Genomic DNA, 26,060 nt, shown 5'->3' with positions numbered 1-26,060 from the left:
TAATTCATAATTGCTTAAAATAATGACTTGGTGCTCCACTTAATAAGAGTAAACCTTTCATATGAAGATCTTTGAACACTTATCCTTGATATAACAAAAATCAATAATAATAGGATTGTTATATTTTCTTTTAAGATGCTTCATTTTGTAAGCAGGAATTCAGAAATCTTCACACTATCTTACAGGGGTGTCCAGCCTGTGGCCCTGCATGGCTATGAATGCAGCCCAACACAAAGTTGTAAATTTACTTAAAACCTTTTTTTGCTTATCAGTTTTTGTTAGTGTTTGTGCATTTAATGTGTGGCCAAACAGAACTCTTCTTCACCAGCATGACCAAAAGGTTGAACACTCCTGTTAGAATACGCTATGGGGCAGATGTCCCCTTTTATAGATGAGATTAAAGTAAAGAGACAGATATAAAATGCCATGGTTTGGTCAGGGGCATGAGCAGGGCTGCTGTCACATCAAGCACAGCCTTTTTCAACAGGTTTTTAGGAATTCACTACCTGTTAGGGCCTTCCCACCCCGCTTGGCTTAGAATTCTCTGACATGACAGTCACTAACAGTTACGGAACAAATGTAGATTGTTCTTTCCAAATCTGTGCTTCAGGAATGGTTTATAAAATTAACCAATGGACTTCAGTCCAGGGGGCACTGCAAAGCAGACAGGAATACTTCACTTAGGGGAGTGCCCTGCAGTAACTCCTAGGGGTTCGGGGGCACATGGGCTGCCTAGATGAAGAAGGACATGGAGGAGCCTGATGCCATGATTAAAACCCATTAGAAAGAATCTGTATTTAAAGACCTGACTGCTCATTTCTCAAAGGTCATATAAACACTTGGCACTTTTTTCCAAGGTTAGAGAGTAAACCAGTGATCATCACTGTGCATTCATCAGCACCTCCAGTTACATACAGGACAATTGTAATTGTAACAGAACAAAACACTGCCAATAATAAACATTCCTGACTTTTTTTATCTGGCTTTAAAAAATGATTGTGGTATAGAAACCATCTTGAAGGCTCCAGATATTAATTTTAAAATTTGTTTGATCATAAACAAGAATCATTTCTTATGGAAGGCTGATTTATACATAACTGTAGATCAACAGCCATATAAAATGCAACCTTTCATAATGGAAATCAAAGCTCTATTATATATGTTGAGAAACTATAACAATCGCTAGTCTAGTACATGTAGATATCATATCTTATCATCCACAATCACAGTTTGGCATCGTAGGTTAAGAGAGTCACACAATGAATCATTTAGTGTAACAAGTCGGTTTGCCCAGAGAATTATAAATGCATATATGCTTTCTATGCCACATATCACAACTGTGGTTTATGTGAAATAGCATATCAACAGATATAAAAAGCAGTGAGAAAGAAACAGGGGCCTGGTTAAAGGGCCTTACAACACACAATCACTAAATGCTCTAGTGAGTGCAGAGACTCCTTTCCAGCCAGCTTCTCCCACCACCTTGTAAAGGAGTATTTTTATTTCATATGATAAAAACATGAAAGAGGATTCCCTTGCATTGTCGCCTGCTTTTGGTTGAAAAGCTACTGACCAGGAAGTCATTTCCAGTATTTTCCATACTTTGGCAATGGCTAGTATAGATGCAGAAGGCGATGTAAACACATTCAGGACTTGGAATCTCATCTTGTGGTCTGTGAAATGAAACCATATGATTGGCCAAGTTGGCGGGGGTGGGGGTGTGTGTGTGTGTGTGGGGGGGGGGGGTGTGTGCGTGTGCGTGCCCGCGTGCGTGACAAGGTCCTTTTAGAGACCATTATTTGACTTCTCCTTACTACTCCTTGATGGGATCCAATACATACTGGACTTACGCTAATATCTACTCTGAAGAAAATCATGTTACCCTTCCTATTTATATCATTAGCATGAAACAGCCAATGTGGCACATTAAAAGTAGGGAAAATGACATTGGATGTAAAATAACTAGACCCAGATCCTCTCTCACTCTCTCAGTTAAAAAAAGTCCTCTCAGATTGGCTTTCATAGACATTCATCTGCTGACCACATTTGAGTAACAATTTGTTTTTTACTCATAAATGGTAAGAATGTGTTTTAGTAAGAGGAAATATAGTCAGTCCCCAAAATAAAAATTAGGGTTAGAGCACTGGTAACATTTATGCAATATGAATTAGGTACCTAGCAGGTGCCAGCACTGACCAAACCCATTATACATATTATTCATTTATATGAACTCAATGCCACAAAGCTTCTGAAGCCATGGTGGGAAACCCATACAAGAATGATCCACATGTGCCAACTACCCTGTAAACAATTAAACTTCTCTCTCTTGTCCCAGCTTTATGGCCATTTAAGACACATACTCTGAATGGTGGCTCTCAAACTTGAGGGATTAGAGTTCCCTTAAAGACTCATTAAAACCCAGATGGCTGGGCCCCACTGCCAGATTCCTATTTCTGTGGGTCCTGGATACAAGGTCTGAGAAGGTGTGTTTCTCTTCCCAGGTTTTACTGATGTTGCTGGTATAAGTACCATACTTGTAGATTGTAGGCCTGTATCTTCTAGATCATGAGCCAGTATCACTAGCATGACCTTGGAAATTTAGAAATCAGTCTAGGGTTTGGACCTGCCAAGTACATCCCTCTAGGTGGTGGCTACACTGGGTTATATGTTGGGTTATTCTCCAAAGTATGTTAATATATAACATACCCAGCAAAAGCTATCCATGCTCTCTCCCATCAAAACGTTGCGATAAGGAGGGACTGAATCGATATATCCAGTTAACAATTAAAAACAAATACACTTACAAAGAAGTAGATGGTGAAGTTCATAAAAAAGTAAAACCAATGACTACAAGTTTCTACTCCTGTGCTGACTGTGTGGACCAGTGTTTTGGAACTCTGTGACCCTTTTCTTGGAAGCATCTGGGAACCTGAACGGTAACCCCACAACAGCAGTAGTTTCATTACAGTAATACCTGACTTGCTTTTCATCACTGCCACCCCCAGGTGAGAGTCTCAGAAGCTGGTGAAGGACAGCTGGTTCACAGTCTTCAAGGTCTTCTTTCAGAATGTCACTATGATTATAGAGCCTATAAAATAAAACAGGTGCTGCATGAGATGTTTGTTTATTCAAGCACAGACAGCCAGCTTCTAGAATCTATGGTGGTTCTTTGTGGTTTATTGAAATATATCTGTAATATAATCTAGTCATAAAAATGCAGCAACTAGACTGTCTCTCAACAAACATGTAAAATGGTGCAGTTTGAAAAATTTGTTTGTGTGTACTTGGCAGTTTTAAACACATCAGAGGGAGTAACTTTTAACCCTTTGAAGTACTTTAATGATGTTCAAATCCACAGCTGTGCAATCTCATTCCATATTCTACCTAATAGGAATGCTACATAATCTTAACAGCAGAAAAGACTAATTTTATTTTGTCAATCATAACAAAGTTAGAGCTCCACAACTCATATGACATTTACTTAAATTGTCACTGCTAAGAAATTGAAAACTGCTAACTGAAGTATAGGTTATGTCCTCTATTTCTGAATGTGGGAAAATGATTATTATTTCTCCATTTAGATCCCATTGCAATAACATTTTCTTTATTCTTAGTAAAAACAGAGAGGCATGGAAAGAGGGATTTAGCCTTCATTATTTATTTCCAGTCTACTAGGGGACTTGTGAAGCCTAACAATTTAGCCACTGTTTTACGTAAGGTTTGTCATATTACAGTAGGTTCCAAACAGATTGGTTTTAACTTCCTTTAAAAAAATGTCCATATGGGGGAAGAATGATTCTAAAAAGTTATGGGAGAAGATATTAAAGACAAAAACTGCATTTTATCTTTTAAGGAAATGATTGCATATGTAGTTGGGAATTTTCAACACATACCCCAAAAAGAAAATGAAACAATTTATAAAACAATATGGCTATGTGACTGATAACACAAGGATGGAAGAGAGGTCCTCTGTCCATCTACTGGAGGGTGAGTGGAAAGTATAGGCTCAAGTCCACCCCTACGCTGAAGCAGGCTTTTATCCTGGATAGGAAATACAAGTAGGCCCCACGAATTCAGGCCCTGTTCTGAACTCTGGGCCATGCTGTCAGTGCTTCTGGCTCCTTCTAAATCCTAAACTATTATTTAAACTCTAATCCTGGGTTCTCAGTACCTGTAGGCCAGACCTTGGTTTGGTCCTTCCTTCACTCTGAGCTCTGTTGCCCTAAACCTTCCAGGCTCGGGGCCTATGTGACTTACAGTACTTATAAATATCTTTTTCTTAGGCAAAATCTGGGCATAATTCTTTCTGGAAGGCTTAATCTTGTAGCCAATTCACATAACAGCCTGTCCTTAGGAAGAAAAAGATAAACCCACCAAATGTATGCCAATTTCAGAGCAGTAAAGGAGAGCATGTAATCAATGGGAATGCAATAAGGAATTGTAAGGGGTAGAGAGACAGACAGCTCCCAGAGTCACAGGGGCTTGACTATGGAGGAGGAATTTGGGAGCGTAGGATTTAGACAGAAAGGGAGATAATTAACGCTAAGGAGCAGCACAGGCAAAGGTGACAGAAGACGTACTACAGGCTGGCCTTTTCAGGTTTCATTTTTCTCTAGGGGACAACAGTCTCAAAATGGTGTGGTAATCACTGATGATAAATAGTAATGTGTTTGCTTACATAATTTACATAATATAATGCTACCTTTAAAAAGTTTTATAAAATACATTTACTGCATTTTTAATGAGTGAAGAATCATAAGTGCTATTGTTGGTCACACCCAGAACAAAGTTTTAGAGAAAAAAATTGTATTTCCAAAAGAGCAACAATAAAGGGGCATCATTTGTAGGGGTGGTCCATAAGCTATAAGCATGTTACTTAGGATGAACCCATACACAGAAAGACAGGAAAGAGGCAAAGCAACCCTCCTTTATTTCCAATTCCAATGCAAACAAACTGGCCCCAAAATACTTCCTCTGCCTGGTTTGATCCTACCTTCCTTCCAAAGCACAAGAAGCCTTTGATCTTTAAACTAACAACACATGTTCTGGATAAAAAAGTTTACTTTTAAAACTATCACTTTATCAAGTTCTGGTTCTGGATTTTTACATTTAATTCTTGAGGAAATTTATTGGTTACATTTTAAAATTCTCCTAAGAGCCTACTTCTTAAATTTAACCAGAAGTAACAGAATGCATTCATGTATGAAACACTAAAAAACCTTCAGCTGCTACAAAATATAAGTAAGGAACCAGAGGGTACTGTAGTCAGTCAAAATTAATTCAATTTGTGTAACTTACTGGTTATCCTGAAGCAATTTAGCACCTTCACCAGTAAGAGAAAACCTTCAGTGATCTCCCACCCACAGGTATACAAATACAACTGAGAAGCAGAGAGGTCACTAGAAGCTCTACCTCTATAAAGATGCAAATTAAGGTTTAAACAGTGTAAGAATTGGCTACAGCTAATCCTTTTACAGAGGTGTAAATGGCTATTGAGAACTGAATTCCAGGCTGCTAGCTTTTGTTAAGGAGCATTACAGGCAAATTTCACACAAGAGCAATGCCAAGCCACCAACTCCAGGACTATTAGTAGTTTCATAAAGCCAGTGCAATTTGTTTGCTTTGATATCAAATTTCCTGACCATAACTCCAAATGTGAAAATATAAACCGCATCAAGAATTAGTGCTTTGGGAAAATAAACTGGAGGCGACTATTTCAAACCTGACATCCGATGGCTGGAACAGCTGTATGTGCTGCCACAGTGAAGTTTGTATATAGGGTTTTGTTTCCCACACAAAACAGTTGTAGAAAGGACAAACACATATATAGTTAAACAGTATTTTTCTTTTAATGGGCAGCCTTACAAAACCTACATTTTGGTGGCTACCTCAGTCCCCTTTGTGCAGCCTCTTGGGTGGTCCCTTACAGGGGGCCACTAGAAGGGAACACAATGCCAAAAAGAAGGGAAGTAGGGGACCTCTATACAAAGGCCAATGCAGCAGGGCAGTCTGTAGCGGCTGCAGACCAGGGGTCAGCAAACAACGCTCCTTCTCTTTACCCAGGAAACAAGGACTCCTTCTCTTTACCTGGAAACAGTGTGGTTAAGCTGACAGCTTGAATTATGTGTTACATTTCATAGGGTACCATCCATCTGTGTTAAGGTCCTCTTTATTATAGGAGAGGCTGCACAAGGAAAACGCTTGCCTTTCCCCCCACTTTGGCCTCAACACAGACCTCATCATTCTGTTCCATTTTAATTCTCAGAACTACTCCCTCTCCCAAATCACTTTGTTTGTTTGTTTGGTTTGTTTTGTTTTCCTTAATAAGCTGCTGGAAGGCTGAGAGACTTTCTCATAGGTGTTTTCTCCACCCTCACACAGAGATAACCAGTCTAAACCCATAATGAGTTTTAGTAGCTGAGAATTATTTGTGATAGCTGTTGACATGCTTTATCAAATGTTCAAATGTATCAAATGGGTAAGTGTTCTCAGTCCATTTTTTCCTTGATAACTATGTATCCCAAACTTATTATCTGAGTTGATAAAAATCCTTCTTGGTGGGAAGGTGAAGACTAGAAAGATTTACCCTTGCTCCATGGGTTTCTTTGAAATCAGCACTCACATGTCACTAGAGGGGTGTGGTCAGTAGGGTGCTGGCTATGCTCTCTCATCTGAGGTGCATAGAACAAATTTATAGAGCCAGTCACCTAAAATGACTTGCTTTAAATATCTGCTGCAAAAAAGAGCATGGCAGGTTAATATCTTATTGCCATACAACTTTATACCTTTCAAAAATTTGATACATCAGGCCCTGCATTTTGGAAAAGTTTTAAAAATACTATGAAAATAATACTTTTTTTTTTTGGTTTATTAGATGTTATTGTAATCAGTTCTATAGTTAAACCCTAAGAGGGTACTTCTGGCAAAAGGGTATCTGATAGTGTTAGGATAGAATTATCTTTGCTGGGGCTAAATGACAAATGGAGGACTATTGAAGAAAACATCAGATTTTTCCTGTGCTGTTACAGGTCTGTCTGCCTGTCTCCTTATGTATGTGTACATGTGTCTGTAAGAGGAAAGAAGAGGTTCAGACTGGGCTGGCAAGGGTTACAGTATGTGAGGGGATCCAGGGACAAAGAAACCAGAGGGTATAAACGTTACCATAGATAGTTAGCTAATTATTAATAAGGAATGAAACAAAGGGCATTGGACATTGTTGAGCCTAATGGACTGGGGAGCATAAGCCTATTTGCTTTGCTAGGAAGTTTCAGCTTCACTAACTCCAGGAGATTAGAGCATTACCAGGCCAAGGATTAATAACATTCGCTTCCCCCCTCAGTTACCAAACTCTCCCAGGGAGCAGGGGGAGGTAAGCACATGCACTGTAGAAATCAGAATGACGCAGGGGCAGTTACATGACCATAGAGAACTAGAAGTACAATCTGGGAAAGGGATCAATTGTCTAGGGGGTGGACCCATCAGAAGCCCATGAAAGCTTGAGAAGCTGATTTAGTTAGTTTGAAAAAGCTCCTGGTCCTTCCCAAGCCCAAGATAATATATTCCCAGGGTAAAGAGAATAGCTCTATCTTAGATACCCGTGCTCACCCATTGTGCTCATGCATTCTGTCTCCATAACCATGTGGCCCTAGCAGCCTTGTGGCTGATGGCCTTTGCACACCAAACACAGGCTCCACAAAATGCAGGCTCCAGGTGGGATCCTGGATGCCGTGGCACAGCAACAGACTGCAGCTGGGAGCTCAGGCTAAGCTAGCTGGATGGTGAGAAAGCCTGGACTGGATTAAGCTTTAATATGGCAAGAAATTCTGGACAATGGAATTTTTTTTTGGCCTTGCTGAAGACACAGTTGGACTTTTTCCATGGTGGGATGGACTAAAGTGAGATACAGGGACAGCGTTCCACCTGAAAAAATCTTGCCACATCACCATCTCCCATGCATGGGTCAGTGAAATGCATCTCTCTATATTGTGAAATGGCCCCACTTGCACCAGCAAAATGATGAGATGGTAGATGAACTTATTAAGGAACCAGGCAATGTTCAGACCTTGAAATAGTATGTCACTTCTCTAGGATAAGTGAGTCTCCTTAGAGGACAAATAACTCTAATAATGAGAATGGGGTTCAGCGCAGTCACCCTCCACTGAAGAGGAGCTCAGACCAGTAAAGCAGATGTCTCCTTGCATTCTGACTCAGTGTTCAGGGTCCACCTCCATGATGACAGTGAAATGAGACTGGCAGCACCCAGGAAGGGCACCTATTAAAGAGACTGAACACTTGGCTATTAATGTTGGCTTTCTGCTATATGAGTATGGTATAAATCAACTACTATAGGACTGCTGAAAAGATAGTGCTAGTTTGCTTCTGGGTCTTTCTGAGGATCAGTACTGTATTAAAATGAAGAAGCTAAAACTATTTATTATTAAAATACTCATTCACCTAAGAAGTTTCTAAAAGAATGCCAAAGACAAAAAGAAGAAACAAGAAAAGAGATAATAACAAACCATCATTATGAATGAATAAATTAATTAACTGTGGAGAAAAGGCCAGGAGGATTCAAGCAAGAAAACAATAAAAGGTAACTGGCCTTCCTGGGTAGACCTGGGAACCAGGTAAAAAGGCTTCTCTCGTTAGTTTCTGAGTTCAAGGGATGTCAGACAAGCACGTTCCTAATTCTGGGTAGATATACTTTTCCTGAAGCAAGACAAGGTGGCTGCTCATGTGCTGGGATGAAGAGAGGAGAAAAAGACCCTTGGAATCCCTGGATGTGTCCCTTGGTTTGCAGTGGTGCTATACTCTGCCACACGAGACCCTTCTTTGCTTGGAGTAACCAATTGTTCCCTAGACATGGGCCATGGTGCGTTTTCTCCAAGGCCTTACACTGCAGCACTCCCCTGAACTCTGGAATGGCTAATCTTCTCAGTCAATCATCACAGGTATCTTGGTAATCTACTGCTGTGTAACAAGCTGACCCAAATTTAGTGATGCAAAACAACAACCAACAATGTTTTGTTATACTCATGGCTTCTGTGGGCAGGAATCTGGACAGGGAACAATGCAGGTGGTTTATCTCTACTCCACAATGTCTGGGCCTTAACATGAACATGCAGGGGTAAGCTGGAATGCAGGGGACTAGAATTGTTTGGAGGCTTTTACACTCATATCTCACAGGGGTTTGGGTTGGGCTGTCTTCTGGCTCAGCTGGGCCTACTGACTGCAACACCAACACATGACCTCTCCCTGAGGCTTATTTGCTAATAGCTTTATTTTCTTGGGAACTGATCATGTTCTAGTTTTTCCTATCTTATTTTGATCTTAAATAACCAGGGCCTGACTCCTGTCTCCTCTCCAACCTCTGAAACCAAGGGTAAACTTGTTTCACTAAGAAAAAACTACTTTTAAAACAAAAAATATTTTATTTATTTTCAGAGAAAGGACAAGTGGGGGTAGGGGGAGAGAGGGAGAGAAAGATCCATTGGTTGCCTCCCACACATGCCCCAACTGGGGACCTGACCCACAACCCAGACATGTGCGTTGACTGGGAATCAAACCAGTGACCATTTTGGTTCACAGGCTGTTGCTCAATCCACTGTCCACACCAGCCAGGGCAGAATAAACTACTTTTCAATCTTAGATTTGTATTAAAAAGAGGTCTAGTTTTGCTATATCCCTAGCTGCTGGTTTCCTTCTGGCATTCTCTCACTAGCCTCCCTAATTTTTATTCCCCTTTGCCCTTTCCCCTTCTTCCTCTTTTCTGCTCTCCATCTCCCTTGCCTCCCCCTACATCTCTTGTTTGGCTCCCAGAGTGCTGGGGTAGGGCACCTTACCACTCCACTGGGAAACCTCCCCAAAGTGTTGTAATTTACTTAAATATTGAATGTTAAAACATTTTTAGGTGATAGCATTGCCTGCCTTCCTTTCCTTCCCTTCCTTCCCACCCTCCCTCCCTCCCTTCCTTCTTTTTTTATCTTCCAAATTCCCTTACTGAAAGAGAGAGAGAGAAAGAGAGAGAGCACACACACTAGAAGAGCAAATGAACAACTCATGTTTAATAATCTATTATAAAATTAGGGTACAAATTACAGGTGGGCCAAACTACTGACAGCTACAGAACTCATTATAACTGCAATTGTGCAGAAGGAAGTAGAGGGAAAGCAAAAGGACATGTGATGTTCCTGAGAAGGGAAGAACCTTCAGATCATCAAGTGAGTAGCAGTAGTACATCTGGAAGGGGATCTGCAGGTCCATTTCAAGGGTAAGAAGAAAGGAACTGTGGTAGAGTAGAGGAGTAACCCAGGCCCTACAACTCTAAAACCTTACCAGTGCCCTTTCAGCAGAGTTCTGCATTGAGGAGAAACTACTGGGAGTGTGAACACTAAATTGAGCTGCAGACAATGAGGGTAGAACAAAGAATATTTCTACTTAAAGTGAAGGATGGGACAAGAGCCAAGAGATCTAAGAAAGACCTCACTTATAAACATTCTGGGAGAATAACAGAAGAGGGAGCTCTGGAGTCATAGAACTAGGAAAGCCAGCCTGGCCCACCTGCCTGCCCCTCCTGAGTGCAGCAGAACTCCTGTCAGTGCAACACAGTCCAAGAAAAGATTCTAGGTCCTCTTATCAGAAACATGCAGGTATTAACACCTGTACTGCATATGGTTGCTGTAGTTAAGTGAGATAACGTGTAGAAAGCAACTGGCACAGCTTCTGGTACATAGTAAGCACCCAAATATGATAGAAATTATTACCATTATTATAAACATTAGCATATCTAGTTTTCTTTAATCCTCACCTGAGGATAATTTCATTGATTTTAGAGAGAGAGGAAGGGAGAGAAAAAGAGAGAGAAAGAGAGAGAACAAGACCAATGTGGAAGAGAAACATCAATTGGTTACCTCCTGCATGTGCCCCAACTGGGGATCAAACCACAGCCATTTTTCCATACTTAGTGTATGGGATGATGCTCGACCACCTGAGACACTGGGCCAGGGCAGCATATCAAGTTTATACAACAACTTTAAGCCTAACCTTAACAAAATATTAAAAATTTCATGTGGCTAAGGTGAAGTGTGGTAAAAATACTGCTGTCCCACTCCAGAGGACATCTCCCAAATTGTCCATCTCTAAACTTAGTGCTTTCTCCCCAGAATAGTACTAGATATATAACTATCCAATTCTGCCTCTGATTTTCCCTTTCCTGGGCTGCAGGCTAACCTTGTTCCAGATGCTTACACCCACAGCTTATTAGTCTATGATCTTCCTTTATGAAAAGCTTTGAGCTCTGGTTATCTTGTTTCTGGAAGGTATCCCATTTTTTAGGAAAACTTCTGATCACACCCATTTGGATGGTGATTTCCTGGTTAACTATCAGAGTTCTAGGATCTTACTGATGACCTCATATACTGATGCTATACTTATAGTACATCATACCCAAAATTTCTCAATGAAAAGGGCTAAGAAAAACAAAAGTGACCATTTTGTCATGATTCTGATTCTTTGATGTTAGAAATTAAATTTACCAAATTTCCAAGACCCAGAAGGAGAGAGAGAGAAAAATCAAGTTCATTTCTAACTTAAATAGAAAGACAATGATTGGATGTTCCTGTTACTTCACGTAGTGTCCCTGCATCTTGACTTCCAGAACCATCATTTCAGGCTACCATTATCAAATGCCAACATATGCCAGCCTCTTGAGCTGAAAAAAATGAATCTGATGAAGGGGGTAAATGAGAACTTAGAAGTCAAGTTCAATTAGCCAATTGTGATATTGGTCAAAAGGAGATCCAAGATCACAATAACAAAAGGTCATGACTCTGCTATTCTTCCTGTGATTTCATGGCATGGCCAGAGCAGGGAGAAAGCAAGAGAACATTCCAAACCAATCAAGAAAGTTCCTGACTTGTTTCTCATGAACACCTCTACTTAAACAAAGGGATTAGGAACATGGCTTGCCTGACATGAAAAGTAAAAGTAACAGAACAGGTTAATATTCTGTTAATTTTTCATAAACTCATATAAAACAACAACATTTGGAAATGGCATATCCTACATGTCAGCAGATGGTTATGAGTTTGGAAGGCTGGCCTTCTAAAAACCTCACATATAAAAACAAGAAAGTATTTTGACCGATGTAAAAAGACAGACTGCTAAAAGACTTGAAAGGACTCATTGCAATGCAAGAGAGAGAAAATGGAACAGAAGAAAACCACTCTAGTAATAGATTTAAAAGGTAAAAGGCAAACCAAATTACAAATGGCTTTGCCAAAGCTATGCATTTCATAATTAAAACTGAAAAGGGCCAAGTAATACCTGGTTTCCTAGGTCTTCAGATAGAAAAAAGAAGCTAAGTGAAAGTGATTATGAGGGAGAAGGAAGGAACAGACATTAAGCAGACTTCAGGATGTTGATATTATTTTCTGACTGAGTGGGGGTTACTGAGTGTGTTAACTGTGGTAATTAATTGAGCAGTATATACTCAAAATCTGTTCACTTCCCTGTTATATGCTGTACTTCAATGATAAAATTTATTTTTAAAACTGCACTATGATAAGAACTTCAGCTCCTTGTTATGACATCCTAGATAATGCAGGCCAATCCTTAAACTAAAAACAAAAAATATATATTAAACTATCTCTTTGCTAGCATAGTGAGATAAGGTAGTAAAGACTTTCAGGATCAAAATCTAGAAAAAAAGAAAATTCTGAGATGAGGCTAATATTTGGAGCAATTTTTCTTTGAAGACCATGTGCCAATTCCAGAAAAGGCAGTTGAGAGTCTGAGAAACTGAATGAAACTTTCAATAACCACAGAGTTAGAGAATAAAAACTTAAGTCCAGGTCCACCAAGGAAGGAACACCAATAAATCACCCACACTTGAACTGGAAACTCAAAGGGCTACTTTCTATACGTAAGAGTAAAACAGTAATAGTCTGACCTTCAAAGGGACCTAAGCCTAGCTTCAAACCACCTCGGTCCTCAGTGAAAGTGACCCAGAATTGCTTCTGTACCTAGACACCTGCCAGAAGCAAATGTAAATTCTTTTTAGACGATAAGAACTTCCCAGTCCTCAAATTACTCCAAAAATGCTCCTATACAATATATATACAAAAATTACCAGAGATTTCAGAAAAGCAAGCCAGAGTGCTTAAAAACTAAGATATACAAAAGAAGCTCAAAACAGACCCACAGTCTATCAGGTACTTAAACAATATCCAAAAAGAATGTGAAAATACTCATTAATTTTGGATTTTGAAAGGTCAGTAACTGATAGATTAAACAAAAATTAGTAAATATACAGATAATTAATAAGCTTGAGCTAATGGAAACATAGAATCCTACACATAACAAACAGTGAATAACACATTCATTTCATACATGGGCATTTATATAAACTGGCCATTACTATGGATAATCAGCAAATATTAAATAACAGATGTTGCTTAAAGTACATTCTCTGCCAAAAATACATTAAAATCAGAAATCTGTAATGAACAGATAGTTCTCCTTTCCCCCAATGTTTAGAAAGTAAAAAAATAAATAAAAAAATAATAATTTCTAAATAAGGCCTGTCCAAAAAATAAGTATTAATAATGGTAAACATTTAGATAATTGAATTAAAATAACTGAATTACAGCAATAAAATTACTTGTCAAAACAAGTGATGTTCAATGCAAAGCAGTACTTTAAGGGAAATTTAAAACCTTAAAAGCATATGCTCAAAAATGAGAAAGACCGAAAATTAGGCATTCAAGTTGGAAAAAGATGCACATGGTAAAATAAGAAAACTAAAAAGGGAACAATAAAGATAATACTAGAAATGAATGATATTTTTAAAAAGCAACAGATGGGATCAAATCTGATCGTTGGGATCATGGGGCAAGATGGAGGAGGAGTGAATGGAAGTCACGCTGACTTCTTCCCAGGACCAATCTGGAATTACAACTAAATTGTGGAGAAATCACCTGGAACAAAGAACTAAACAATAGCTAGAGAAAAGCCTTATAACCTCAGACAGAGAGAAAATCAGCTTTAACACAACCTGACTGGTAAGGAGTAGGGTGGAGACTCAAGAAGACTGGCTGGGTGCCCACAGGTGGCAGCACCAGAGGGATGTTTAAATGGCCAGTTGGATCCCCCTGAGAAGAGTGGAGTCTAAACTACGAGCTGGGATCCCCAGCCTACATACAACACCAGAGCCCAAAATGTATACAGATAACAGCCAGCTGTGAAAAGCAGCAGGGTGGCTCTCTGCCAGAGAAAGGCAGCTGGTGACACTAAGAGCCATTTAAAGGGCCAACACATAAATTTTAATTTCCAGCCACTTACCCAGGGCTCCAGCAAAGGCAGGGCAGAGGGGCTAGAGACACTTGAGGAGAGACTGTGGAAAGAGGCTTTGGGGAGAGAACTGAGAGGGTAGCCAGCAAGATCCCAGTGCTGAGTTATCCCCCATACGGCAGCAGCCATCTTCCTCAGGCAGACTACTCCCCTGAGCAGCATCAGATTGGGAGGACCCAATAACCCTACTCCCAGGAGGGACTCTGCCCGACCCTGTCGTGCCTAAGTATGACTGCTGAGTGCAAAGTGACTAGCTTAACAACCAAAGGAGACAACTACAGACAGTAGATTCCAGGAAGTCTTGAACAGACAGCCTAAGGTCAGATGGAGTGAATATCTGACACTATCAGAGGCAGAACCAGAAATAAAACACAACGATAAATATTAGAGGCTACTGAGATGAAATCTACTGTGGTCTTCTCCATGATATGCGATATTTTCTTTACTACATAGCTTTTTAGTGTTCATTTTGGGTCCATCAAGTTTGTGCATATTAAGTCATTAGATTTTATACTAATAGTTTATCTCCCTTCTTATAATAGTATTTATCTCCTTACAGCATTATTAATACTAGTTCATTTGATGTTTAGAGTTGAACTGAAGGGGGGAATAATTTTTGTGGATGTGGGTTTGGTTCCTGTGGTTTGTGGTTTGGTTCTCGTAGCACCTGTACCAAAACAGAAAGACATGGTGGGCAAAGTAAGCTTCAGTCAACATTCCAGAGGGGAGGACCCACAAAAGGACAACCAAACACCAATAAAAACCAAATTATGTTCAGAGAGGCAACATACATGGCATAAAAGGCATCCAAAGAGCAGTAAGTTCAGGAGATCAAGGAGACTGCACCACTGAATCTCACAGGCCTGCTACCATAGAAATGCACACCACAAAGTCAGGAAGTCAAGACAGATCAATTTAAGAAGCAGAAGCAAAAAAGCAGAGTCTCACAAATAATGAGAAGACAAAGAAACACTGTACAATTGAAGGGAAAGGATGATCCTCATAAAGAGTACTAAATGAAAGAGAGGCAAGTAAACTATCAGATACTAGTTCAAAACAACAGTTCTAAGGAAGCTCAATGAGTACAGAAAGTTCAGAAAGAATTACCAGAAACTACAGGGAAACTACAAGGAACTTACTGCAAACTATATCAGCATGAAAAAAGACATAGAAACTATCAACAAGAGGCAAGAGGAAGTGAAGAATACAATATTTGAATTGAAGAACACATTAGAAAGAATCAAAAGCAGGCTAGATGAAGCAGAGGATTGAACCAGCAAGCTGGAGGACAAGGTAGAAAAAAGTGCCCAGAAAGAGCAAGAAAATGAAAAAAGACTCAAAAAGAATAAAGAAGCATTGAAGGAAATTCAGGACAACTTGAAATGTAATAATATCTGTATAACAAAGATACCAGAAGGAGAAGAGGAAGAAGGGATAGGGAACCTGCTTGAAAAAGTAATGATGGAAAACTTCCCTAATTGGAGGAGAGAAAAAGTCACACAAGCCCTGGAAGCACAGAGGGTCCCATTCAAGAGGAACACAGTGAGGCCTACTCCAAGACACATCATCATGAAAATGGCAAATATCAAAGACAATCAGAGAATCCTAAAAGCAGCAAGGGAGAAACAGGAAGTAAAATACAAGGGAGCCCTGATACGCCTAGCAGCTGACTTCTCAACAGAAACACTAAAAGCCAGAAGGGAATGACAAGAAACAATACAAGTATTGAAAAGCACAGGCCTAAAACCAAGACTCCTCTACCCAGCAAGGCTCTCAATTAGAATGGAAGGCGAAATAAGGAGTTTCCCAGACACAAGAAGGCTAAAAGAACACCTCCACCAAACCAGCACTGCAAGACATGCTAAGGGGGCTACTTTAAGAAGATGAATAAAAAGAATAAGAAAGAGAGGAACACAGGTACAAAAGGAAAAAAATGAATAACTATCTATCAATAATAACCTTAAATGTAAATGGATTAAATACTCCAATCAAAAGACATCAGTTAGCTGAATGAATTACAAAATGTGACCCATACAAATGCTGCCTTACAAAAGACCCACCTCAGAACAAAAGACCTATACAGACTGAAAGTAAAGGGATAGAAATAAATATTCCAAGCAAATGGACAGGAAAAAAAGTTGGGGTAGCAATACTTATATCAGACAACAAAGATTTCAAAACAAGGGCCATAAAAAGAGACACAGAAGGACTCTTCATAATACTCAAAGGAAGAATCCATGAAGAAGACATAAACATTATAAACCAACATGCACCCAACATAGCAGCACCCAAATAAATAAGGAAAATCTTGGAGGACTTCAAAAAATATATAGACAGCAACACACTAATAGTAGGGGCTTTTAACACCCTACTGTCAACAATGGATAGATCTGCCAAAATATCAACAGGGCTACATTGTGGAACTGAACAATGCATGAGATCTAATGGACTTAATTGACATATATACCACCTTCCATCCCAAAGAAGCAAAATACACATTCTTTTCAAATGCACATGGAACATTCTCAAAGAGAGACCACATGACAGGACACAAAACAAACCTCAACAAATTCAAGAAAATTGAAATCATAACATGCATTTTCTCAGACCACAAGTGCCTGAAACTGGAAACCAACCTGAAGGAAAAAACTCAAAACCATTCAAAATCATGGAGACTGAATAGCATGCTATTAAACAATGAATGGGTCAATAATGATATCAAAGAAAAAAATCAAAAAGTTTTTGGAAACAATTAAAAATGAACAAACAGTCCAAACCCGATGGGACACAGCGAAGGAAGTCCTGAGAGAGAAGTTCATAGCAATACAGGCCTACCATAAAAGATAGAAACATTTCAAATAAATGACCTAACCCTACAACTTCAAAAACTTGAGAAACAACAACAAAGTCCAGAGCAAGCAGAAGAAAGGAAGTAATCAAGATCAGAGCAGAATTACATGACATAGAGACGAAAAGAACAAGTCAAAGGATCAACCAATCCAGGAGCTGGTTCTCTGAAAAGATAAACAAGATGGACAAGCCTTTAAGCAGACTCATCAGGAAAAAAAAGGGAGAGGACCCAAATAAATAATATCAGAAATGAAAGAGAAGAAACAACAACTGATACCACAGAGATATAAAGGGTTGTAAGAAATTAGTATGACCATATATGCCAAGATATGAAAACCTGGATGAAATGGAAAAATTTCTAGAAACATATTATCTTTCAAATTGGCTGAGGAAGGAGAAAGCCTGAACAGACTGATGACAGCTGATGAAACTGAAGCAGTAATCAAAAAATTCCCAGCACACAAAAGCCCCGGACCAGAGAGTTTCACAGAGCATTTTACAAAACATTTAAGGAAGAGCTAACCCCTGTCCTTCTCAGACTATTTCAAAATATTCAAGAAGAGGGAAGCTTCCCAAACTCCTTTTACGAGGCCAGCATCATTCTAATGCCAAAACCAGATTAAGACACAACAACGAAAGAGAACTATAGGCCATTATTGCTGATGAACATAGACGCTAAAATCCTCAACAAAATATTGGCAAACCGCATCCAGAAATACACTGAAAAGATCACCCACCATGATCAAGTGGCATTCATCCCAGGGATGCAATGATGGTTTGATATTTGTAAATCAATAAACGTAATATGTCATATAAACGAAGGAAAGACAAAAACCACGTGATCAATCATATTAATAGATGCGGAAAAAGCATTTGATAAGGTACAACATTCATTTATATAAACACTCAGCAAAGTGGGAGTAAAGGGGGCATACCTCAACATAATTAAGACCATATATGAAAAACCTACCGCCAATATCATACTCAACAGGCAAAAAACTAAAAGTTTTCCCACTAAGATCAGGAACAAGACAAGGCTGTTCGCTTTCACCATTTCTATTCAACATAGCAAGTCCTAGCTACAGTGATCAAACAAGAAGAAGAAATAAAAGGCATCCAGATTGGAAAGGAGGAATTGAAACTCATTGTTTGCAGATGACATGATAGTGTACATAGAAAATCCTATGGACTCCACCAAAAAACTACTTGACCTAATAAATGAATTTGGCAAAACAGCAGGATACAAAGTCAATATTCAGGAAATCAAAGGCATTTTTGTACACCAACAATGAAATATCAGCATCATAGATCAGCCAGACAAGTTGGAGGCATAGGTAGATTTTGCCTCCTCATACAACCAAAAGAAGGACAATAACAAATTTAAAAACAAAAAATAACCAGAACTGCCAGATAATCAAACTGTATGGAAGTCCAACAATCAAGGAACTAAAGAAGAAACATTCATCCAGACCAGTAGGAAGGGCAAAGAAAGGTAGCCAGGGCCAAGAGGACGGGCGGCAAGGCAGCAGCTGGAAGAATGGGTGGGTGAGGTGGCAGCTGGTGGACTGGGCAGTACCACACCTGAATGCAGATAAACCGTGAGGAACAGCTAGAGAGAAAGACAGACCAGGCAATCCAGGGTTCTAGTGCAGCAAAAGAAAGCCTCAAAGCCTCTGGAAGTAAAAACCTGTAGGGGTTGTGGCAATAGAGGAAACTCCCAGCCTTACAGGAGAGTCCATTGGAGAGAGCCACAGGGACCCAGAACATACAGAACCCATCCACCCGGGAATCAACACTGGAAGGGCCAGTGTCTGAAGTGACTGAAAGCTTGCAAGAGCCGAGCAAGCAGCACTGTTCCTGCTTGGACCTCTCTGACACATACAGTACAGCAATGCAGCAATGTGGGTTGCCATGCCCTGGTAAACACCTAAGGCTCCACCCATTCCAATGTAACAGGCACCTTGAGAGAAAGAAATATGGCCCAAATGAAAGAACAGATCAAAGCTACAATAATACAACTAAGCAATGAACAGATAGCCAACCTATCAGAGGCAAAGTTCAAAAACCTGGTAATCCGATGCTCACTGAATTGGTTGAGAATGGTCGCAAAATGGAGGATAAAGTGAAGGCGAATCAAAGTAAAACAAAGAAAAATATACAGGGAACCAACAGTGAAGGGAAAGACTGGAACTCAAATTAACAATTTGGAGCATAGGATGAAATAAACATTCAACCAGAATAGAATGAAGAAATAAGAATTCAAAAAAAAATGAGGAGTGGCTTGGACCTTCTGGGACAACTTTAAATGACCCAACATTGGAATCATACCAGTGCCAGAAGGAGAGAAAGAACAAGAAATTGAAAACCTATTTCAAAAAATAATGAAGGAGAACTTCCCCAATCTGGCCAAGGAAATACATTTCCAGGATATCCAGGAAGCTCAGAGAGTCCCAAAGAAGTCAGACCCAAGGAAGCACACACGGAGGCACATCATAATTATATTACCAAGGATTAAAGATGAGAGAATCTTAAAAGCAGCAAGAGAAAAGGAGACAGTTATCTACAAAGGAGTTCCCATGAGACTATCAGCGGGTTTCTCAAAAGAAACCTTGCAGGCAAGAAGGGGCTGGAAAGAAGTATTCAAAGTCAGAAAGACACAGACCTACACCCAAGATTACCCTATCCAGCAAAGCTATCATTTAGAATGGAAGGGCAGATAAAGTGCTTCCCAGATAAGGTCATGTTAAAGGAGTTCATCATCACCAAACTCTTTTTATATGAAATGTTAAAGGGACTTACCTAAGAAAAAGAAGATCAAAACTATGAAGAGTGAAATGACAACAAACTCACAACTATCAACAAGTGAATCTAAAAAAACAAAAACAGTAACAAAAACAAAAACTAAGCAAACAACTAGAACAGGAACAGAATCATAGCAATAGAGATCAGAGGGGAATGAGAGGGGGAAGAATGGGGGAAAAGATACAAGGAATGAGAAGCATAAATAGTAGGTAGAAAATAAGCAGGTGGATGTTAACAACAGCTTCAGAAATGGAGCAGCCTAAAAATATGTCCGACCCATGGACATGAATCAAAGGGGGGCGGAATGCTAGGGGAGGGACGATGCAGGGTGCAGGGATATAAGAGGAGAAAAAAATGGGAAAATACTAAGAGAACAATAAGTAAAATATATATTAAAAATTAAATTAAAAAAAGAGAATCAGAAATCAAGAAAAAAAATCCTATTTGCTATAGCAACAGGAAAAATAAAGTACCTAGGAATAAACTTAACCAAGGAGCTAAAACACCTGTACTCAGAAAACTACACATCACTGAAGAAAGAAAGTAAGGAAGACAGAAATAAATGGAAGCATATGCCATGTTGATGGACTGGAAGAAGGAACATCATCAAAATGTCCGTATAACCCCAAGCAATTTAGAGATTCAATGTAATCCCTATTAAAATAACAATGACTTATTTCACAGATATAGAACAAACATTTAAAAAATTTATATGGAACCATAAACAACCCCAAATAGCTGCGGCAATTTTGAGAAAGAAAAACATAGTAGGAAGGATCACAATACCTGACATCAAACTATATTACTAGGCCACTGTAATCAAAACAGTCTGGTACTGGCATAAGAACACACACACGGATTAATGGAACAGAATAGAGAGCCCAGAAATAAACCCATGTCTCTATGGTCAATTAATATTCGACAAAGGGGCAGAAGCAGAAAATGGAGTAAAAATAGCCTCTTCAACAAATGGAGTAGGGACATCTGGACAGCTTTACATCTGTATGTAAAAAAAAAAAAAAAAAAAAAAAGATTTGACTAACGTATACCATACACAAAAATAAACTCAAGATTGATAAAAGACTTAAATATAAATCACGACACCATATAAGCCCTAGAAGAGAACATGGGCAGGAAACTCTCAGATATTCCACGCAGCAATATTTTTACCAGTATGTCCCCTAGAGCAAGGGACATGAAGGAAAGAATAAACAAATGGGACTTCATCAAAATAAGAAGCTTCTGCATGGCTAAAGGAAGCATCAGCAAAATGAAAAGGGAACTGACTGTATGGGAAAATATATTTGCCAATGATACCTCAGACAAGGGTTTCATCTCCAAAATATATAAAGAACTCACACAACTCCACTCCAGGAAGACAAACAATCCAATTAAAAAATGGGCAAAGGACCTGAACAGACACTTCTGCAAGGAGGACATACAGAAGGCCAGTGACATATGAAAGTATGCTCAGTATCAGTAGTCTTCAGAGAGACGCACATGAAAACCACAATGAGATACGACCTCACACTGTGCAGGATGGCCATGAAAAACAAACAACAAACAACAAGTGCTTGAGAGGTTGTGGAGAAAAGGGGACCCTAGTGCACTGCTGGTGTGAATGCAGACTGGTGCAGCCACTGTGGAACAGTAAGGAATTTCCTCAAAAAGCTAAACATGGAACTGCCTTTTGACCCAGCAATTCCACTGCTGGGATTATACCCTAAGAATCCTGAAACACCAATTCAAAGAACCTATGCACCCCAATGTTCGTAGCAGCACAATTTACAATAGCCAAGTATTGGAAGCAACCTAAGTGTCCATCAATAAATCAGTGGATTAAAAACGATGGTACATTTACATAATGGAATACTACGCAGCAGAAAGAAGGAAGGAACTACTTACTACCTTTCGTGACAGCATGGATGGAACTGGAGAACATTATGTTAAGCGAAATAAGCCAGGTGGTGAAAGACAAATACCATATGATCTCACCTGTAAGTGGAACCTAACCCATAAAACAAACAAGCAAGGAAAATATAACCAGTAAAATTAAAAGAAAAAACAAACCAACAGTAACGGAAGGTGAGGGGGGAGGGGAGTAATGGGGAAAAGCAGGGGAAAGGTCAAGTCGAGGAACATGTATAATGGACCCATGGACAAAGCCAAAGTGGGGAAGGATTGAGGGTAGGCAGTAGGGGGTGGGGGAGTGAAGTGGTGGAGGAAAAATGGAGACAAATGTATTAGAACAATAAAAAAAAATAAAATAAAATAAATTAAAATATAAATAAACCAGTAAGAAATCTTGATTATTTGAAGAATTAATAGACAAATATCATGGAGGACTGATTGATAAAAATAGAGCAAACATAAAATTATGAGTGAACAAAGGGAATATAATTATTGATACAGTAGGCATTCTAAGATATAAAATATGCTCACAAATTAGAAGCTTCAACAACAGATCTCTTTCCAGTAGATAAATTTTCAAAATTTACTCCAGATTAATGAAAACCTGAATATACACCTTAGCATTTAAGAACTAAATAATCAAACAAAAATTGAGTGAATTTTCATCAGTAGACCAGTGTTGGAATAAATGTTAAAGAAAATTCTTACGGCTCTAACGTTTCCAAATGCTTCTTATTATCTTCCATCTCTGCCTTTGATCAGGTGACCAACCTCCTCTGATTAAGGCCAGCAGCCTATGGTAAGATGACTGGAAAAGACTAGGAACCAGGTTCCAGTTGGTCAATGGAAACTTCTTTTAACATCCCTACAGAAATCTACTACTGATAATGACTGTGATTACTGCCTACTTTCCTGAGGCAGGTCTCAAGACTATTGCCCTCTTTTATTATTTTTGTTTTGTTTATTTTTATTTTTTTAAATATATAAATCATGTTTATTCTATTACAGTTGTCTCAATTTTTACCCCTTTATCCCCGTCCACCCATCCCACCCCACCCCCTGCACCCACAGTCAATTCCCACTCTGTTGTCCATGTCCATGGGCCTTACATACAATTCTTTGTCTAGTCCCTTCTCCTTCTTTCGACCATTGTCCTCTTTCCCCATCCCCTCTGGTCACTTTCAGTCAGCTCCATGTTGCCATGCAGGTGGTTTATTTTGTTCATTAGATTATTTTGTAGAATAGAGTCCAATTACAGGTGAGATCATATGGTATTTGGCTTTTATCAACTGGCTTATTTTACTTAGCTCAATATTCTCTAGTTCCATCCATGCTGTCGCAAAAGGTAGATCTATCTTTCTTTCTTCCTTCCTCCCTCCCCTCTTTCCTTCCTTCCTTCCTTCCTTTCCTCTCTCTCTCTTTATTTCTTTTCTTCCTTCCTTCCTTCCTTTCCCTTTCTTTCTTTCTTAAATGTAAACTGATTTTATTTATTTTTTTAAATGTCAAAGTTATTTACAAAATATTAAAAAATTTAAAACCATTATAGAGTCTCAGCAATTAAACCAACATGACACCAGCACAGAAACAATCAAGTAGATCAATGAAATATAATGAGCAATCTAGAGACAAACATATATATCTGTCTAACAATGTAATATGTGATTAAGTTGATATTTCAAATCAATGGGTAAAATAAGGCTTATTCAACAAATAAGGTGTATGGACCACTATTACTTGAAATAGAACAAATACAGAAACCTATTCTACACATTATACAAGAAATATTAAGGTGAGTTAAAAATCAATATGTAGAATCTAGGGAGTGTTAGGAGAAAATACAAACTAACATTTTTCTTACCCTTAATTAAAATATTCAAGCCCAGAAGCTATGAAGTAAAATATTGACATATGACTATATTAAACATTTAAGACTGACAGTAATATACATATTAAAAAAGTTAAAGGACATGCAATAGAATAGGAAAATAATTCCAACACATCTAAAAAAACACTTAATGGGTTTTTTTGTAGGGAAAAAAATTCTACAAACATTTAATCAAAAAATGGATAAAGAACACCAAAAAGTCATTTAAAGCTTTGGAAAAATAATAGAAATAGGCAAGAAATATACAAAAACAGGTTTAGTTTCAACATATAATACAGGAACAATTAAATAACATCATTGTCACAATCAGATCAACACATATTAAAAAATATTGGTAAAATCAAGTATTGAAAACTGTGAAAGGAACTGGGTATTCATAGACTCTTTTTCTTCATCGTAAAGCAATCCTTTTAGCATATTTTGCTATGCTGGTTTGGTGGAGGTGTATTCTTTTGTCTGGGAAACTCCTTATTTTGCCTTCCATTCTAATTGAGAGGCTTGCTGGGTAGAGCAGTCTTGGTTGCAGGCCTTTGCTTTTCATGACTTGGAACAGTTCTTGCCATTCCCTTCTGGCTTGCAGTGTTACTGTTAAGAAGCCAGCTGTTAGCCATATTGGGGCTCCCTTATATGTTGTTACCTCTTGCTTGCTTTAGGATTCTCTGTTTGTCTTTGATATTTGCCATTTTAATGATGTTGTGTCTTGGAGTGGGCCTCACTGGGTTCCTCTTGAATGGGACCCTCTGTTTCCTGGTCTTGGGTGACTTTTTCTCTCGTCCATTAGGGAAGTTTTGCATCATTACTTTTTCAAACGGGTTCTCTCTCCCTTCCTCATCCTCTTTTCCTGCTGGTATCCCTATTATATAGATATTATTAAGTTTCAGGTTGTCCTGCATTTCCCTCAATGCCTCCTCAGTCTTTTTGAGTCTTTTTTCATTTTCTTGCTCTTTCAGGAAGCTTTTTTCTACCTTGGCCTCCAGCACACTGATTTGATCCTCACCTTCTTTTAGTCTGCTTTTGATTCCTTCTACAGTGTTCTTCATTTCAGCAATTGTATTCTTCATATGCTCTTGCCTCTCTTATTGATACTTTCTATGTCCTTTTTCATGCTGATGTAGTGTGCAGTAAGTTCCTCATAGTTTCCCCTTAGTTTTTGGTAATTCTCTCTAAACTCACTGAGCTCATTGAGCTTCCTTAGGAACCATTGTTTTGAAGTAGTATCTGATAGTTTACTTGCCTCTATTTCATTTAGTTCTCTTTCTGGGTATTCCTCCTTTCCCTTCAAGTGCAGGGTTTCTTTGTCTTCCCATTATTTGTGCAACTCTTTTTTTTTTTTTTTGCTTCTGCGTCTTAAGTTGATCTGTCTTGATCTCCTGACTTTGTGGTATGAACTTCTATGGTAGGATACCACTGTTTTTTTCTTTCTGGATCTGCTTCTGATGATGTCAGGTGTTGACCCTGTCTGATCTTAGGCAGTCTGTTTGAGACTTAGAGTAATCTACTGTTTGTGGCTGTCTCCTTCAGCTGTTAATCTAGTCACTCTGCACTCAGCAAGCCACCTTACACAGTTCAGGGCAGGGTTGAGTCTCTCTGGGAGGGCAGGGTTATTGGGTCCTCTCATGCTGCTGCTATATAGGGGAGGAGTCAGCTCCAGGCTCCCGCAGGCTACTTTCTCCATTCTCTCCCCAAAACCTCTGTCTCCAGTCTCCCCTCAAGTGTCTCTAGACCTCTCTGAGCCCCCTTTAGCCAGGGAACTACTATCTGTGGCTGCCACTCTGCATTCAGCAGGCAGCTTAGACAGCACAGGGTGGGGTGGAATCCCACCTGGGGGTGGGGCTATTGGGTCCTCTGATGCTGCTGCTGCTCAGGGGGCGTGGTCTCTTCCTGAGCAAGATGGCTGCTACTGCATGGGGGATGAGTCAGCACTGAGATCCGGCTGGCTCCTCTCTCAGTTCTCTCCCCAAAGCCTCCTTCCCCAGTCTCTCCTCCGGCGTCTCTAGCCCATTCTGCCCCTGCCTTTGCCAGAGACCACGGTAAGTGTCTGCAAATAAAAATTTCGTGTTGGCCCTTTAAGCAGTTCTTCGCTTCTCCAGCTGCCTGTCTCTGGCAGAGAGCAACCCTGCTGCTTTTTGCAGCTAGCTGTTTTCTGAGTACTTTTTGGGCTCTGGTGCTGTAGGGTGGAGATCCCCACTTATGGTTTAGACCCCACTCTTCTAGGAGGATCCAACTTGTTGTTTCAATATCCTTCTGGTGCTGCTGCCATGGG

The 26,060-nt window shown here is 39.3% G+C and overlaps 1 protein-coding gene across 2 annotated transcripts in view; it reads right to left on the bottom strand.

Moving 5' to 3' along the window:
• Positions 1-26,060, bottom strand: part of KIZ (kizuna centrosomal protein) — a 163,407-nt gene that overhangs the window by 85,001 nt on the left and 52,346 nt on the right. For both annotated transcript variants that reach the window (XM_054574142.1, XM_054574140.1), the window contains one exon: positions 2,975-3,088. In XM_054574142.1, coding sequence (XP_054430117.1) covers positions 2,975-3,088 — 114 coding nt within the window. The remainder of the gene's footprint in view (positions 1-2,974; positions 3,089-26,060) is intronic.

Source organism: Pteronotus mesoamericanus, unplaced genomic scaffold (assembly GCF_021234165.1).
Source record: "Pteronotus mesoamericanus isolate MK-2021 breed Mesoamerican mustached bat unplaced genomic scaffold, CSHL_Meso_final contig_25, whole genome shotgun sequence".
In the NCBI taxonomy this organism is placed as follows: Eukaryota; Metazoa; Chordata; class Mammalia; order Chiroptera; family Mormoopidae; genus Pteronotus; species Pteronotus mesoamericanus.
This window is presented reverse-complemented; position numbering and strand designations above follow the sequence as displayed.